This window comes from Drosophila ananassae, chromosome 2L, assembly GCF_017639315.1.
Source record: "Drosophila ananassae strain 14024-0371.13 chromosome 2L, ASM1763931v2, whole genome shotgun sequence".
In the NCBI taxonomy this organism is placed as follows: Eukaryota; Metazoa; Arthropoda; class Insecta; order Diptera; family Drosophilidae; genus Drosophila; species Drosophila ananassae.
In genome coordinates this window covers 27,844,281-27,863,212 of record NC_057927.1, presented here as the reverse complement: position 1 = coordinate 27,863,212, position 18,932 = coordinate 27,844,281, and the positions used below count along the sequence as shown (strand labels likewise).

The window sequence follows — 18,932 nt, the reverse complement described above, 5'->3', positions numbered from 1 at the left end:
GACAAACGACAAGAAAAGTAACGAGAGCCACTGCCAACACTCTGAGACATGATGACAAACAAGAACAACGAGACAATAACAATAGCAATGGCTGAGCACAAAACGGCAAACGGCAAGCGGCAAACAGCAAACTCAACAACACCCATAGCGAAAACGTAAAAACTTAAATTATGAACGGACAAGTGGACAGGCGGACAGGTGGACGGGCGGAGGAACACGCGGCGTATACGCAATTTGGCTCCATCGCGAGGCTGCTGCTAAATGTCTGCATAATTTATGAGTGTGGCAGCAACAGACACGGCGGCAGTGGCGATGCGCTCGCACCTTAAATAAGAGAAATGGCGGCCATAAAACGCCATCCAGGGCGGCTGGGCGAGCCCCAGCAGCGATCAGGGAAATATCATCAGCCGACCAACTAAATAACTCGAATAAAATGCCTCAAATGCCGCACAAATCTTTTCAACTTGTGCGGCAGAGGATGATGCTTCTTCCCAAGATGCTATAGAACTTGCCTCAAGACACTGCGAGAAAATGGGAGCAAGTCTGGCAATGCGACACCTGAAGTGAAGTAGTTTCCAACCGAAAGGGAGAATAGCGCTTTCGGTACACATCCCATTCTTTAGAAGATACATTTTCGAAAGATTCCCCTGTTCTGGGAGTGTAATATTGATAAACCAAGCACACTTCATCTTCATCATCGGCCGAGGGAAAAAATGTAAGACACAGACACGGCCGGAGAAGGAGGCGCTGGGACATGGCCAGAGAGCCAAACATAATCAGCTTCATCATCGAGGGGGCATCCAAGGAGAGCAAGGGAGGATCCAGATTGCCACACCTTCGCCTATACGTGGGCATGTCATGAATCAGCCACCGCTGGGGTGGGAGGTCTTGGTGGGTGGCGGGGGGACGGTAGCTGTCACCATCAACATCTCCATCTTGCTCTGGTTTTCCCATTTGCGACGGCAGCGACATCTTCATCTTTCAAATGCGTTTAATTATGTCAAAGTAGGAACCTTTTTTGCCTTCCAACTCGCATCCTGCCATCCTCCTGCCCTGTTGTCCTCCTGGGCTCCGTTTGCATCAGCCCGGGATGTGGCTGACAGGTGAAATAGGAGCAGAAGCAGGAGCAGGAGCAGCAGCAGGAGCAGCAGCAGGAGCAAAGCGTAGTCCTTCAGGACTCTGTTAAACCAGAGATACATGAGCATACGATTCGCCTTGAAGTCTGGCTGGCCAAAGGCCCGAAAGCTGTTTGTAAGATGTGTCATTTCCATTTTATTCCCCAACCTGCCGCCCTCCCCACCCACGCCCAGCGCCTCTGCATTTGTTTCATTTGTGCGACGTTTCACATTAAGCCTGACAGTCGGGCTTTTGTGCATAATCGTGATGCCGTTAGCCGGGCTTAGTCCTGCTCCTCCTTTGTCCCGGCCCTCCTTTAGTCTCTATGTGGCTCCCAGCCATCCGCTCTATTCCCCAAAGTCCACTGATGGAAATAAGCTACCAATTACTAAAGTGTTTTACTCTAAAGCCGCTCCGTTGTTGTTGCCTCTGATTCGGCTCCGGTCGCTGCTTTTGATTCCCCTTTCAGATTGTGATCCCTCTCTCTGCTTAACTGGACTTGGCTCAGGACATGGTCATGAGCAGGGACATGGATATGGGTGTGGACTCCACTGCAGTCATGCATTGCTCGGAAAGCTCCGAGCTTCAGACGAGCAAGTCTGAGTCCCACCACAAAAGCCTGAATTCGAGCCATTGTATTCGGAGGCTTGCAATTATTTCGCCGAAGGGCTAATATTAATTAATGTGTTGGGACACCGCAACCTGGATGTGACATCAACCGAAAGTAATACTGTCTTGGTCCATCACGCTCCACAACCAATAAAGCAGCAAAGCAGCGCCTAAAGAGACGACATCATACATCATACGACAAAATTCAGATATAAAGTCCAATTATTTCGACCTCGTCCCCCTCGTTTCGACTGACTGTGGACTGACCTTTTCAATTACCATTCAAGCACAAACGCAGACAAGCTGTGTTCGGCGTCCATCGCTTTAGCATTGCAGATTTAATTTCGACAGAGTGGAAAAGCCAACCAGAGGTCGCCGATGAGTGCCAAAACCGAAGAAAAATAGCCCAGATTCGCCCCCACTTCATGCATATGCGTCAGAAGATCAACATAGAACCCAACATATGGCAAGAAATAAGTTTCGGCAGACGCGGAGGGTGGACACTGGAATTTACAGACGGCGAGAACCTTCCGAGCCCGGCCTAATTTAGTAAATATTATGTCACAATCGGGGAGACCAAGGACGGAGTCTAAGGTCGCGGAGAAGCACCTTGGAAGCCACCACTTCTCGTTAACCCTTCGGCCCTGATTAGCTGGCACAGATAGCGCCAGAACTTGTCAATTAGCCCTCGCCCGGACCCAGCTCGAATACTAATGACGTCTGCTATCTGTTCATTTGTCTCTGCTGTTTTCCATTTCGGTGTTATTTTTTGCTGGTCGGTCTGGCCTGTCAAAGGGTTCAGCGCTCGAAGAGGGGCCAGAGCCAGCTCGCTCCAACTAACCGTTCAAGCCACGCTCCCCTTGGCCGGGTCAACACGCCGCCGGATTTGCTTTGGCCTGTAATTAAACACTTTTCTAGACGGGCAGCGGTTCTCGGTGATGGACTAAAGGCATTCCAATCTACCTGTCTGTGTCCCAAGTCTAATGGGAATCTGTGACTGGCCAGAGTTCGACGGACGCTTCAGAGACCCAATTAGCCGCCTAACAGTTGTTTCGGCAAACAAAACGGAGCTCCCAATTTCCCTGTCAGACCCACTTAATGGACAACTGTTGGCTTTCTGGCCCCATTGACGACTTGTTGCCACTCCTGGCTAGGCAAATAAATAAATCGAGTTATGAGCAGGGAAACTCTCCAGTCCCCAAATGGATTCGAAATAGTTTCAGTCCATCCGTGAAGCTGCTGACTGCGCTCTGGCCGTAAAGTGTAGATTCCTCTGGTGTGGGCAGTGCATAAATTTTATAAATACATTTTCAACAGCACATCAGTCATGGTCAGTCCGAAACAGGACAGCAGTCGTGCTACCCTTTTTCCGGCCATGGTGCAAGGAATATGAGGCTGCAGAGAGCGAACTCTGATGGGTTCTAGCTTCAAATATGTTTTCACTTTTTGCCAACCATGCAGATAAAAGATAAAAGCCATCTTCTATTCAAACCTATTAAGCCATTTAAAGAGTAAACTCAGTTCGCCATCAAACTGCACTCCATTTCACTCTTTTCGAGGGCAATGAATTTATACAACAGACGTAATACCAGGAATTTTTCGGACAGCACTCACATGCTGCACATCAACATCAGCATCAGTGTCGGGCGGGCGGAGGCAGAGGGCACTTTGAATATTTATGAAAACTGACCTCCCGACGGCCCAAATCGAATACGGGCTGCAGTCATTACTCACAATCATGGGGCCGGCGGGCTGGCGTCTTGAGGACAGGCGTTCATGAATATGGAAACTAGTGTATTACGCACACGCCTCCTGGGCGGTTTAATAACCAAGTGTCAACTGCAAGGGAGGCGCCTCGAAAATTGCCAGCCAGTCTAAGGGCCTGACATCGCTCTGCCAGATTGCATTGTTTGCCCTACTCTTGGGGCTTGTGTTGCAGCACTTTGGCAACTCAATTTAATAGAAAATAGCATCGAACGTGATGGAAGCCGAGTTAAATGGATTCTGGCATTAAAACGAAATCAAAATGGCTGTATCGATATGACAATTATGGCAAACACAGGCACCCGCAGAACGAGCCGAGAAAAACTCATTAATACGCCATGTATTTGAGCCGCAAAGCACTATTAATTTTACAAAATTCAACCGCGGGAAATAGTCTAAAAAATAGATATGTTCCACTTCAGTTGGCGAGTGGATGTTTGATTAAAAACACTTTGGCCAAAAATAGAGGCGAAGCCCTCCACTTGATGGGCCATTTTCAATTAAACACCGAAATGAAAGGACAATCGAACTAGATGCCATGCAATAGATTTGACAGGATCCGGGATTCCTGCACTGCATGTTGCTGGACCATTGAACCAGAGATTTATGGACTAAATCAATAAATGCATTCGACAGCGAGTGCCAGTGAGGGGCCAGGGAGGGGCGACCCACAACAATGAACGATTGCTCCCAAAGGCCAGTCCTTTATTACAGTCCAATCCGTCCACATGCCGGTCCACTCCTGTCGCCTGGCGACAAGCTCAAAAAGAGTCCGACAAACTAATTCAATCTTTGCCGCCTGTCCACGTTTATCACAGATTTCTGTGCGCCCTGCCGCCCTCCAGTTCCCGCCGACCTTGTCAGTGTTCTACAGCCGAACGAGCGAAAGTCCATTTGTGTGAATTGCATTTTTATTTGCATAGAATTTTCATAGTGGGCCCTCTATTGGAGCGTCTCATGGCATTCCATGCTTGTCCCACCCTTCCTCTGCTCGGCAGGATGTGCGACTGTAGGGCGGATCTGGGCAGGATCTCGTGTTGCTTTGACAGTTTTTTGGCCAACTGCCAGACGGGCGAGCGAGCCATAGGGAATGGAGTGCACTCATCGGGAAAAAAGTGGAAAATCCACTACAGTGTTTTGGGCTCAAATACCCTTTAAGGACCAGCCATACAGGACCATCAGTTCTCTGGTTCTCTTAGTTACTTCCTAATGTTTAAATAAATGACTTTCATTAATAAAGCATTCTGGTTTAAAATCTTTATTTTCTCTTTTTGTTGGCCAGACTCACCATAGTCAAGCCAACTTTACAGGATATGGGGAGTACAACTTCAGAGACTCAGAGACTGCAACCAAAGGACACGAGGCAGTGACATATAAGGTATCGTAATAGCGACGTGGAGGTACGGATAGACGGAAGAATGCGTGTGGGAAATGTAGCACGCCCTACGTGCCACGGCGAAAAATAAAAAATTAAAGTAAATTTGGCAACTGACTACACAGAGTCGTTAGGTCTCGGCCAGGACTGCCGGGGGAAGCCCGCTCGAACCAATGGCCCAACTCAAGCAAAAAATACGGACACATCGACGGCCCCGGACGGAGACCCACTGGCAGTCAGACACGGAATCCGGCTGGAGTCTGCAGACATCCCGTCGCCAGACTTGCGCCATCCACTTTTTCGCAATGCGTATTCAGATGCAGCTTAGGCCATTAGCGCTCGTGTTCTCGGATTGGCGAGAACACAAGAAAGCAATTGCGGTGCAGGACTGCGGAGGAAGCCTTGGTCAGCTTCCAATAAACAGTTCTCTCTTTCGCAAACCAGTCAAGGTCCTTAAACTGCAACTTTAAGCAGTTCTTTTAGCTGACAGAGCAAACACTGGTCATCAGGGTCTGCTGGCTGTTTTCAGTCGAAAGAGTTTCAATTTTGTTGGAAACTGAAACCCCTTCGATGCAAAATAAATACTGTTTAAGGAAAGCGAATACCCAAAACAATACTTAAGCTTAAGGTTTTAGTTTATCGACAAATTCCTTAAAGCTTTAAGCACTTAAGCGTAGTTTTGGTTCAACACTCCACCAGGCCACAGCGACAACGCTGCGTATACGCAATGTCGGTCACCGCCAACAAGAATCCTACGAGTCTAATGAAGGCCCAACTACGGCCAACTGGGCCACAGCCAGCCCACAAGCCGGGTCGGAGCTGGCGCAGAAGGAAGTGCACATTATGTTGGCCGGGAAACGACGCCGGGTAACTTATTAATATGCGGAGCAGCCAGCAGGTGTCTCTGCTGCCGTTTTATGCCACAATTTGCGCCACGTGCGCCCGCCGCTCCTGCCGCTGACAAGGCTTTAATAATGCTGCCACTCGGTTGCGAAACCGATTTCTCCGCTCAGCTGCAGCCCGAAATTAACAATTCGTAGCTCATTTTTCTGCTCGGGGGCGGGCGGACCACTTGCAGCGACAATTAGTTGAGTTATTGGCAGAGAGCCGGCTCTGTAATCCCTCTCCAGACCAAACTCTGGGCAACCAAGTAATTTCGTAGCCTGGCAAACAGAAACGCCAGGCAGACACCCAAGGGAAAATGTCCCAGTGACTTGGATACAACCTCTTGAAGGCACTTATATAAAAGATTTGCCGAAAAATACATTAACTATATTAATTTTTAGGCAGATACAATGACATATGAACAAGTTATTTTGAGATATTTAATTAAATATCTTTATAACCCCTTTGTTGAAACAAAATTAGGTTTTTTTTGGCAGCATACCTTTTCAATTAACCTTTTCCCTTGGGGGTCTGCCTGTATTATGTTGGTACTTGAAGTCCGCACATGTGGGCGGTTGATCAGCTTGCTGGCTGCTGAAGACATACCGAGCACGCCACTCCCATCTCCGGACACAGTTAGCCAAAGGATTCGAGGCGGCTCCTGTCATCGCATAGTTGGGGGGTCCGGCAATGGCTGGCAGCATGAGGACCTCAACCTCAACAGCAGCTGCAGCGTCCGGGGATGCGCCTGGGCTCTGTCAGAGCAACATACCTGGCCACAGGCCAACGGATGCACACCGGACAGGACTCTTGGCTCTTCTGGTTGGTCGCTCAGCCGGCAGAGCCACTTCCAACTTGCCACAGTTGCCATGGAAGGGTCAGAGAGCCGAGTCAGGGACAACAGTAGCAGGACAGTAGCAGGACAGTCGAGTGGGTCGACGACAAGGAAAAGTAGCAGTATTAGGATGAGAAGCTGCAGCAATCCACAAATTGACTGCCGAACATGTCAAGTGATTGAAGCCTTGTTCCTGCAGGATGCAGGATGCGGGATGCAGCATGCAGCATGAGGAGGGCAATTGAATCAATTTGGGGACTATGGCTTGGATTTGTTGCTACAGATTGAAGCCTCATTTCGGGATGTGAGTAATACGTTCGTGAGGTTTCAATATTGGAGCTTTACTTGGCTTATGACATATGCTACACCTTAAATATTAAAGTACTGATCGATTATGGGCTCACAAGATGGAGGTACTAGCAATATTTTTCATCTAATTGACCTCATCTAATTGTTGCTTTTATTCTCATTACTTTTGAAGGCAGCTCACAGCCTGCAGTTGGAAAAAAGGACCTCAAACCGTTTGTCCACAACCGACTGCCTAAGCGACGCTTTCATTAGGTTTTCCCTTCATGTGTTCTGGACGCCTACGCAGTACTACGAACACCTCGTCAGTGGTGAGCCCCTCGTCCTGACCGGACCACGACTCGTTTTTTGTGCCGTCGTGTTGGCTTTTTTCGGCAGTCACGGCTGCGTCTGACATTCTTACTTTCGGATGGGTTTGTTTTTTATTTTGTTGCAGGAGGGGGGCGGAATCCGGCTCTGACGGAGGCTGCTGCAACTGTGACTGCGCCTTTTGGCAGCTGTGGCGGCGGCGGCGGCGGCGGCGGCAGCGGAAGGGGAGGCCATAAACCTGCCCGGTGCACAGGGTTTTGCTGCCGAGGAAAATGTCAGCGAAACCTACAGAAATGCAAAATACATTGCTACAAAAAACCAACGTGGAAAAACATCAAAAAAGCGGGAAGGGGACGGGGAAGGGAAAATTCACGGCAAATGAAATCTGAAACGACTCAAACGCATTTAGCTGTCAGTTTGTCTCAGCGATTCGGTCGCCGGATGTGTCGTCGTCATGTCTCATTGTGCTGCCGCTCGTCGCTTTCCGCGCGAAAGGAGTAGCGGTAGGAGGATCCTGGGGGGCGGATGGTTATCCAACGAAACCAAACCAAACCGAGCTGGAGCGAAGCAAAACGCAATGCGCGTAAAATAAACAAATTTCCGTAGACGACACTCAACTATGCAAACAGTAATTGGAGGCGGCGGCGGGAGGTTCAGCTCGAGGAGCTCCGCCGCAGTTGGCCCCGCTAAGACCTGTAGCCAAAACTCAAAACTGAACTGAATTTCAGCGGAATGGAACAACAACAGAGGGAAGCGCAAACAGAAATAGAAGCGGATGATATCCTGCATAATTGTGAGAAATCAAAATATCAAGGGGGTTGTTTAGGAAATAGGGGTTGTGGACAGCACTCCCATAAGCTAGTGGTTTTTCTCCAATTATCTACCGAATTTTGTGTCTAGCATACCCGAAGTGCCAGCTGAAGCAGGGTATCTGCAGCAAAACCGTAACTCAAAGCCAACAAGGTGAGCGCGGAGGATTCACGGGATTCGCGCCGGATATCCACATAACGCAAGACAGTTGGCGGGCGGAGTGAGGAGCGGGACAGGCAGGGGCTGCGGAGGAGAGAAATGTTTCTGCAAATGCAATATTGTTACGCCGTAATGGTATAAAATGTATGCATATGTTTTACACAGGATACAGGATGCTGCAAACGAGACCTGACCGACGGCGGCGAGGAAGGTGTGGCGGAGCGGCGGAAAGGGATCAGAGGAAGGCAGGAAGTCGCCGCTTTGCCGGCTTCGTATGCGGAAAATTAAAGAAAACAACTGCGCGAAAATCGCACTCGGAAGGCATTCCAGTCAGGGTAAAGGACAAAGGATCCAAACGGGGAGCGGGAGTGAAATACAATTCCCATTTTGTCTCCGGCTGTGCAACAGATCCGGTTATTTAGCGGCTGCTCCGACTCCGCCGGAATGATGTAAGCTGCTCCTGACATATTCAAGGCATTCCGGGGAAATAATGCTCCTCTTTCGTATTATTTCGATAATATTGTTTTAAGAAGGAATTATTATGTATAACCAACCTGTAATCCTCACGGGGAGAGAGATTTGATGCCTTATCGTAGCAGTACCATCCAAATTGGTGGGAAACAGACGGGGAAGGTGGCAAATCCAATAAAGTGGCCTAATTAAAACGGCCGGCTTAAGCTCAATCACTGAATGCTTCTCGCAGGTTCCATTATTTGTACTTTTCCAGTTTGTGCTCGTTATTCCTTTTTGGTAAATACAAATCTTAGCTGCAGGAACCGGCAAAAGGAACCGAAATTGTAAACTATGCTAATAGACAAACAGAAGAAAAGGGCCAGCAAAAATAGTCAAACAGAAAAAATTATTTAGGGCCGAGGAAAGTAAGGGCCAGAACTAGGGATTGTGGGCAGGAAGACTCGTTTTTCCACCTCTGTGTATTGCATAGTCGTACCATATATGCATAGATACTATTCGATTGGAATTGCAGAGAAAGGTTGAAACGAAAGAAAAGGCAACCATTACGGTTATCCAGTGTACCCCGGTTTATAGGCGGAACACTTCAAATCCCGTCCAGAAGTCCCTCTTTTATGTATAAATTCGGCTTTAAAAACAGCGATATTCGACACTTTCGGTGAAACCACAGCCGCCAGAGGAACATGCTTCATGCTCTTGCTCTACTTCTACTTCTTAAAACTTTATACTGGAGAACTTCCGGAAATCCCCCATGTCTGATATTCGTCATAGGCTATTCGTACCTTGGGGGCTTTTGGAAGCCTGTGTATTGCATAACTTTACAATTGTAAAGTTAATCAATACGAGTATCGATGAATTTGATGCCTATGACCGAGTCCTGTCTCAGGTAGCAGCCGTCACCTAGCTTTGTATTATTATATAAACATTTGATATGTGTACCTTTATATACATTGGATATGTGTTCCTATCGCCTTCGATGATCGATGGTCCAGGTCTCGTTTCTAATCACATTGCATTCGTACCACAAGTTCTACCATCTGTTTGATCATTCAATCGCATCTATGTATCTATGTGCATGCAAATAAAGAAAGAACGGCCAATTTTACGGCATTCTCCGTGTCCTACAATCCAGCCAAATATTACTTGAATTACTTCATTTCTGTGGCTGCAGCAGTGGCTTGACAACCACATTAGAAATTAAACATCTAGATGCCTGGGAAAACAATTCAAACTTAAAGATAGTCTTGTTTCTATTTGCAACTCGTGAGATAGGTTCCTAGAAATGTGCGTTGCCAAGCCGGATGCGTGGAAGAAGTCCTACAGAGATAAAGCGCCGAGGATTGTCAACATTCTGCTGTTTCTAATCATTGTCGCCTTGCTGGTCATGACGTATTCGGAGCCCCAGCTGCATGTGGGCTTGGGACGGCCGCCCCTGGAGTCCACGCCGAGGGCCAAAGAGATGGGCATGATGGTCAACACCTCCAATTGCCGGATTGACGCCATCGACTACCTGTCGCCCGTCGCCCGCCAGTTCATGGTGCCAATGCCCATATGCAGGTGCTACAAGCTCCCGGTCCTGAAGGCCAAGAGCGTCCGAGGCCGCAACTACTTGACCCTGACCCTCAACAGCACGCAACTCTGGCAGAAACTGGGGATCCGCAGGATGAGCAGACTCGTCTGCGCCTACATTATTTTCGAGCGCGTCGACGACTTCAGCAACCGGAACGTGGCCAGAGGCGTCTTCGGCTTTAGCCGGAGGCGGATGAACGCGGAGGTCGAGGCGGGCAACGTCACTTTGCGGGCCATGTGCTGGGTGGACTTCAGCCGCCTGGTCTTCCACGACGTGTACATCTTCCTCTCCCCGGCGGCGAAGGCAGAGGTGCCCCAGAAGGAGAATCAGAAGCCGGCCAACCACTTGTCGGTCATGATCCTGGGCATAGACTCGATCTCCCACATGCACTACAAACGATACTTCAGGTAAGGTCTTGGAGTAAGCGACTTTTATGACACTCGTCTATCGCCTCCCCAGCAACGTGATGGACTTTGTGGACCAGCTGCCGCACGTGGAGCTCTGGGGCTACCACCGAATCGGCCGCAACTCCTACCCGAACCTGGTGCCCCTTCTGAGTGGCCAGAGCGCCGACGAACTGGAGTCCGCGAAGGGCTGCTACGGGATGGGCAAGTCCAACTTCGATGGGTGCAACCTGCTGTGGAATGAGTTCAAGAGAGCCGGCTTCGCCACAATGTTCGGCGAGGACACCCGCATCGGAGGCACCTTTACGTACGGAAAGCGGGGATTCAGCCGGCAGCCCACCGACTACTACTACCGCAGCGTCATGGTCGAGGTCCACCAGCACACCCGATACCTGGCCAGGGGGCCGAAGGAACTCTCATGCAGCGGCAACCGCGTCTACCACCACGTCCTGTACGATTTCATATACCTCCTGATGCCGCACTTCAAGCAGCGCTGCCTGGACACCGGCTTCTTTGCCTTTTTCTGGCAAACCCAGGGCGTGCACGACTACTTCCCGTACGCCCTGCAGACCGACATCCAGTATGACGCCATTCTGCGCGTTCTGCACCGATTCCGAGTCCTCGAGAACACCCTCGTCCTGCTGCTGTCCGACCACGGGCTGAGGTACGGCTCCTTCGCGAAATCCCTGCAAGGGATGCGGGAGATGTCACTGCCCACCATGGTGGCGGTCTACCCTAGCTGGCTGGAGCGCCGGTTCCCGCTGGCGGTGGCCAACCTACAGGCCAATGCCCACCGGCTGGTGACCACCTTCGACCTGCACGAGACCATCCAGGACGTGATTAACCTGGAGAACCTGAGTGACGAGCGGATTCGCAACCGAACGCGGGCTCTGCGCGACGATCGCAATGTCTCGCTCTTCCTGCCCATTCCCGAGGAGCGGAGCTGCAAGTCCGCCAACATCCCCTACCACTACTGCCAGTGCCAGGAGCTTATGCAGATTCCGTGGAACACCAGCAGCGTGCGCCGCGTGGCCCAGGTCGCCGTGGACAAAATAAACGAGTTGCTGCGCCCCTACCCGCAGTGCCACAAGCTGAAGCTGTTGAGAGTGAACCAGGCCTACCTGCGGGACCTCAACCAAACGATCACTGTCCGGCTGGAGACGGTTCCGGGACGCGGCAAGTTCGATGCCACCGTGCTCGTTACCAATTACAGTTCGCTTCAAGGACCCGTCACGCGAACCGACCAGTACAAGAAGCAGTCCTTTTGTGCCGAGGAAACCCCTGTTGAAATGTATTGCTATTGCTTCAAAGTATAGGCTACAAACCACGGTTTTAATGATTTAGGAAAATTCCCATTTTAAGAATGAAACAATAATAAGAAGGATAGCATATACTTTTTATTCCACTTGCGCAAAAATATAATAAACTAACACAATATTATATAATTTTTTAATGCAACTAATTGCATTCCTTTGTATGTTTTGCACCACCTCCTCTAAAGGTGGTCCGATTTTGAGTTTTTTTGCAGATAAAAATAGGCCATCGGAATAGCTTGGCATCAAAACTTAAAAAAGAAACTTCTTAGAAATATTCCATTTATGTGGCAAACGGACAGTCAGAGAAACGGACGAACAGTCGGACATGGCTGCATCGACTCTTCTGCAGTTGCTGAGCAAGGAGAACTCTACGAGCGTATTCCAGTTTCTGCTTCCTGTTATATTTTGGTCATTATTTTTTTAAAGAAAACTTTTTACCGAAGGCGCAAGCTACATGCTTCCCAGCAAAACACCCGACTTTTGAGCGAAATCCTCATTAAAAACTACAAACCAATTATTAATTAAAGTTAGTAATTGTCAATTCTGGAGTGTTCACCTCTAAAAGGTAGAAGGGTCAATTAAAGGTCATCTGGTCCTTCTATGAGTCGTGGTTTTTGTGAAGGAGGAATATTTCAAACGACTATATCGATTCCCTCTCAATCTGCATCATCAAAGGAAAAACAAAATATTTGGCTTCAATTTCTGGCTGGCTCTCTTTAGGGGTTACAAGGGTTTCATGGTGAAAAATATCTGAAATATTCAGGAAATAGCTCAGTTTTCAGTACCAACCTTTTATTATTAATCACATATGTACACATTTGAAGAATATTTTGTGTAATTTTTGAACAAAAATATAAAATTAAACACGCAATCTTTTGAAAATATTCAAGAGATCTGGTAGTGAATTAAATAATAAACAATAAAATGATAAACCCCAAGCCATGCAACCCCTTAAAAGCATCATTGTGGGCAAAGGGCAAGGGGCACTAGTAAGAAGCACTAGCAGCAGTAAGATAAATGGCAAGTGAATGTGTTTAGATTTCTCTTAATTTCGTTTGCCACAAATAAACACCCGTGCACTTACCAGAGCTGTTTTCGCCCCAAAGTGTCAGCAGATGGCGGCGCCGAGTCTCCCCGTGCAGGCAAACAGTGAGGGAGATAGTGCCACGAGGGGATAGGAACGGGGCTAGAGCCGGAGACAGAGACGGAGACTCGGCGAGTGGCACACATATGGCAGCCATAAACATTTGTCGTCGCTCCGCTGTAATTAATAATAATTTGCATTCACAGTTTGCAGTTCAGCGCCCCGTGCGAGATTTCGTTTTAATTAAATTATGTGCAGCTTGTCAGGGTGCGGGCGAGTGCCTTTGTGTGGGCGTCCTGGGGCGTCCTTTGGGTGTCCTGGCGGCCTAGGAGGCGTGGCAAATGATGCCAACTACAAGATAAACCTGGTCGGAGGGTGGTGCTGGGCGCTGGACTCGCAACATGCAGCATGCATAAATTATTACCGCTATCTGCTGTCATTCAGGGTCGGCTTTGGCTCAGTTTAATTCGGTTTTGTGTCGCGAGCTTGTACTGCAACACTGCCGACATCGAGCCAAGCACAACAATGTTATCAGCAATCACAGCAGCCCGTCAAGTCGGAAGGTAAACAATATCAGAGCGCCTGATTGGGTTTCCTGTTTTAAATACCATTTGTGCCCCTCAAAACTGAATCATTCAGCAGTCAGTTTTCCATAATTTGCCGACAGAATTTTGCCTAGCGCCCTAGCAACGTGCCGATGCGGCGTATACTTAATGTCGCGCATACGCACCGTTGCCGCTCGTAAAGCACTAAGCACAAACTTCATTTTCGGAGAACAGATGACCCTGTGGGTAAGGGTTAGGCGGTTGGCTGGTGGACTCGTGGCAAATGCCATTAAGAGCTTTTGACCGGAACGCGCCGTAAATCAAGTCACTTTAATTCAATAACAAGTTCCCCAGAGTGGCCGCCCGCCCCGGAGCTGAGCAACCGCTTCGCAGGCCAACGCAATGGGCAGATGTTGCCATTTGGTTTTGGGTTCGGTCCGTGGACATTGATTTCGTTTATCTGCGATGCCAAATTATTCATTTGGACCACAGACACGGAGAGGGCTGCACATGCAGAGGACGAAGGACACACAGACAGACAAAGCGATGGGCACACACAGGACATACAGTGTTGGGGGAGGGACTGGGGGTCCAGCCCCCCTGGCCAGGCCATTTGGCACAATTCGATTTCCAGCTCGGGCCACAACAATCGAGGCAAACTTGGCCGCCTTTTGGCATCTCGAATTGTCTTCAACGAAGTTCGAATGTTTTCTTTGGGGCTGCTGCTCTTTGGACAGTTGGACTGTTGTTGCCGTTTAATTTCCATTCGGCACAACGGCCCATTCAACCTTGAACAAGTTTACACAAAGCTAAATAAATTAGACAACGACAACGCCTAGCCGGGCAAAGGAGCGACTCAAGCGCTGGTCGAGTGTCGAACAATTACTGAGGAAGAATTTATGTTTTGCTTCTGCTGCTGCTGCTCCCCGCCCCGCAAGCCACTTCGAGATTTCAAGATTTATTTGCTATGCAAATTCGGAGCACAATTAATAGCAATTATGGATCATTGAAGGGAGAACGAAGAAGCAAACGCAATCAGGGCGAACTTTTTTTTTATTTCGAACATTTCCCTGCATAATTATTGTTGTTTATTGGCGAGTGCCTCTCACTTACTCCCCATTGAGATTTATTGCGGAAGTGTTTTGTCATCTCCGTCGAACAAAATAATGTCGAATGAATAAATCATAAGCTGCCTATTCATTCGGGTAATCGAAGCTGAGCCCTGATTGCACTGATGAAGAGCTATCCGAAGACAAGTGCATTGATTGCCCGATTTGATTGGATTTGAAGCGAAGGATAATAGAAATGGCATTTAAATAATCCGAATGGCATCTTTTATTTAGGGTTCTGTGAAAAGCTGTCACCCATTGTCGATTCCCTTTGTCCGCCCGCTGATTACGCGTTAATATTTTATTCAATTATTTCGCTTTTCAGTTTTAAACACGGGGATGGCTCGGAGTGCCATCGTTTTTTCGAGCGGAATGCAGGCCAATTGTGGCTGCCACAGCACACTTGACTTCTGGTCGGCCGCACTAGGCGTGGATTATGATTCAAGCAACCGCAGCAGCAGCCACTGCCGCAGCCCGGCACATCGTCAACAGATTCGCCCACAACGCTCTCGGCTAATCGCACTGTCACTGCGTTAACCACATTTCGTTTATTTGCCGCATTGCTCTAAATGGCCAATTCGCAGTGGCCCGGGAGGCGGCAGGGAGTGGGCTCGGAGTGTTGGCATTTCAGCAATAAGAATGCCGCCGCAGGGGCGCTCTAATGCATTTCCCATCGCATATTTCATTATCAATTTGCATTGAATTCGATTGCGGCGGGGGCTGGGGGGGAATGTGGCCTACAGCCGAAAACCAATCGCATTTAGTCGGTTTGCATAGTTTGCGGGCATCACTCGGGCACCGACGTATCGGACAAGAAACACCAAACATTGTTGATGTTTGGCTTCTGCAGCGCCCCGACTGAGCTGTGGCTGCATTTTAAACTGATTAGATTTATCAAATGGAGAGACACTGCCCGCATTGGGTGGATGGAAAAGTATTGGCCATTAAATGATTGAAAGAGGATTAAATGGAAGCAGTGACAGGCGAGGGGAGCTTGGTTCCTGCACTCCAGTGCAGTAATAGGGTTTAAGGGGCAAAAAACGGCTTTATTTCAATAATTGTTCTATAATATAAAAAAATACTTTTAAGTTCAATCTTTTTAATACAAATTTATATAATGGATTTTTTTTATCTTTTGAACAGAAAAAACCAAAACTGGCTTTAGGGCTTCATTGTCAGCCAGTCCTCGCAAAAGAAGTCCGGATGACAGCATCTCCCATAATTGGCTCATCAGAATTGGACTTAAATAAAAAAACTTTAGTAATTGGTTGGTCTTAATTAAAATTTATAAAATCCTTTGTTCATTTACTAGTTTCCCAAGTTAATATTTCTCAAATTTCTCTCCCTTGAAAGTCAAATAAAGATCGGTTGAGTAGTTTTTGAGAAGTAGTATATACCGATTTTCAAAACATGGTTGTGAAACATAGGTTCTATCACCCACAGCTTCCGCGATACACCTAAGAGAATAAATTGAGCAAATTTTACCATATATTGAATTATGTAGGCCGTGTAATGGCGATGGCCATCATTGTTTTTAGTACATATCATTTTTGAAATGTACGATATGTGTACCAACTAAAATTAAAAAATGGTATCTAGCAGTTACCATATTCTTGGAATTCTCATCCAAAGTTGAAATCTCCGATTTTCTACATTAATTTTTGGTCTTCTATGATTTTTCCTTAAACATTTTCCTATGGATTATTTTTTTTTATTAAAACCAGTAGATCATACCATGTTTTAATTTTGGATTTAAGGAAAAACTCGAAATAATTTTATTGAATTTATTATAGTTAGTTAAACAAGATTTTCTTCAATTTAAAAGGAGTTTTTAATCTCATATTTTCAAAAAGTCATGGCTAAAGGTTATGGAGCTGATGAAATTATGCGTGGAGATTTTTGGCTGTTGGCCTGTGTATTTAGCATTTAATACAAAAATATTATAAATATAAAAACCCTTTAGTAAAATACCTACTTTCGGGTGCCTCCTAGTAGCTACTGTTTGTGTTTAGGAAAGTTTCTAAACCAGTCTGTTAGTGGGGGTGTCGAGAAATGACCTAATCGAAGCACTCCCCACAGAGCTCCTCTCCGTGCTCCAGTTACCCACTGACATCCCGCAACAACACCCACCCAGCCACACCCCACAGCCTCCCTCCCTCCCCCCGCTGGCACATGAGATACAAACACAAACACTAGAGCCACTGACAATACGAAATCTATAAACTATTGAATTGCAAATTGCGAAAAGTCGGGGGAAAAAAGACAGTTTTTGCAATGTAAATTAACGGGCAACGAGGCCGAGCCGAAAGATCAAAAATCTGCGGGGAAGATGCGAAAGGAATGTAGGAACAACAGGAGTGGAAGACCACAGTCATTTGCGCCCCTCCACCGCCCACTCCCACAACTCATGGCTTTCTGTCCAGAATTGTGCTATGAAATAATCCGCAACGACAAATATGCGCGCTGCCTCGAATGTGTGCTGTGCAAGTATTTTGTATTTTCGGAGCCAGTTGCCAGTTGCCAGACGCCAACCTCCCAGCCACCAGCCACCACAGCCGAAACAACAAGGCAGCGACTGGCTCGAAACAAACCACACACATAAACCGGTTCAACGAAATACCAGATAGCCGCCGTCGTCGCCAAAAGAGCACCAGCCCCTGGCTTCCCCAGCCCCAGCCCCTTTTCTCCCCTCCTTCTCAGACTCTTTCCATTTCTGGCTTTGTCCCGCTCGGACCCTGATTCTGCCCCAATCTCCACTTCGGTCGCCATCGAAGACCCCAAGACATGAGCAGCAGCCGGCACTAAATGTCAAGCAAGTGAACGGTTTTCGCTTCACGGAGCAGCGCGGAGAGGTAGGGGGTTCGGGCCACAAAAAAAATATTTCAGCCAAAAAACACGGCTTGAAAATAAAATGTAAAATTATACATTAATATTTGAAAAGTTATTGTAGAGTTTTAAAAATAATACTATTTTTATTATTAGATTTAAGTTTCTTATAATTCAATCGTAGAAAAGACTTATAGGATAGTCTATTACTTTAATCTTTTATATAAATACTATACTATTTTTTCCAGTGTTAAAATGCAGTGGAGTAAAAAAATGACATAGCAGAGAACCAATATGGCTGGCTTAGAAACCGGCCCTGAAGAACCGTATCAGCGATTAGCGAGAAGATTTGCCTTCACAGAGAAGACTCGGCTTTAAGAAAAACAGCCAAAAAAGACAATCTTGGAATGATTTCGAACTTTAAGGTGATTGTAATCGGAAGTCCTGAGGGCAGGCCGCTCTAAACCAGATCATACTCGGTATTAATGTCCTTAATGGAGCCCTAATGGTAAGTGGAAGCAGCCGACGAAGAGCCAGCACAGATATGTACTTACTCCCGCATACGTCAGTTACATAATCACGTTTTTGCTCTCTCCTCCCAAAGCCGGCGACGGCGACGGCGACAACTCCAAGCGAATGGCGACTGGGATGGCGAATTTGTTGTAATCAATATGAACTGGCGTCTGGCTGCCTCGGATAGCTCCGCACACACGGACACACTCTCGGGGGGCCATAATGGAGCTGACTGTGTGTGCCAGATGGAGGGAGGGAGGGGAGTGTGTGCGAAAACAGATTTGTGAAAAATGCGGAAAATGGCAAGAAATGAAATCGATGGATCCACAATCCGCAGCAGGAACCATTGCGTTATATTGCGAGATACAAGTGGATTGGGGGAGGAGGAGGTGCTGCCATCCACCGTCTTGCGATGTGTATGTGTGTGTGTGTGTGTGTGTTACATGCGTCAGCCATTATGATAAATCGCACCTTTTATTGCAGCATCAGCGCCTTGGTAACTGATTCATAAAGGGTGCCCAGGGCTGGATTTCGCCCAAAACGGTGCTGTGGCAGATCGCAAAGGCAATAGACCGACCGACAGCCCGGCCGCTCCAGGAGGAGAAGGGGGGCAAGGCGGGGGCGTGCGAACATGACATCATTCAGGGATGACAACGACTGTGTCGCTTTTCCGAGCTGCCCCTCCATTTCCCGTCTTACGGCTGCAATTACGAGTACACATTTTTGATAGACTTGCTCAAGCCGAGCAAAAAATGTTATAAACGACCAGCTGGAGGGGGGATGGGAGGGGCAGGGGCTGTGCAGCGCAAGTGGAGCAATTTTTATAACAGAAACCCACATATCTCCGCAAATTCCGCAAGGAATTCGAGGCACAATATGGGGAAGATAACGCAGGCAGAGTACTCCGGATAAGTCCGAAAATCGAA

General features: G+C 47.7%; 2 protein-coding genes across 3 annotated transcripts in view; one reads left to right on the top strand and one right to left on the bottom strand.

The window, feature by feature from the left end:
- LOC6505701 (cadherin-87A) overlaps nucleotides 1-18,932 on the bottom strand; it is a 56,169-nt gene that overhangs the window by 27,187 nt on the left and 10,050 nt on the right. The gene's annotated exons all lie outside the window — the stretch shown is intronic.
- Nucleotides 9,889-12,045, top strand: LOC6505818. Its single transcript, XM_001964393.3, has 2 exons — nucleotides 9,889-10,616; nucleotides 10,669-12,045. Exons 1-2 carry the CDS (start codon nucleotides 9,922-9,924, stop codon nucleotides 11,927-11,929), a joined length of 1,956 nt encoding a protein of 651 aa, XP_001964429.1. The 5' UTR covers nucleotides 9,889-9,921; the 3' UTR covers nucleotides 11,930-12,045.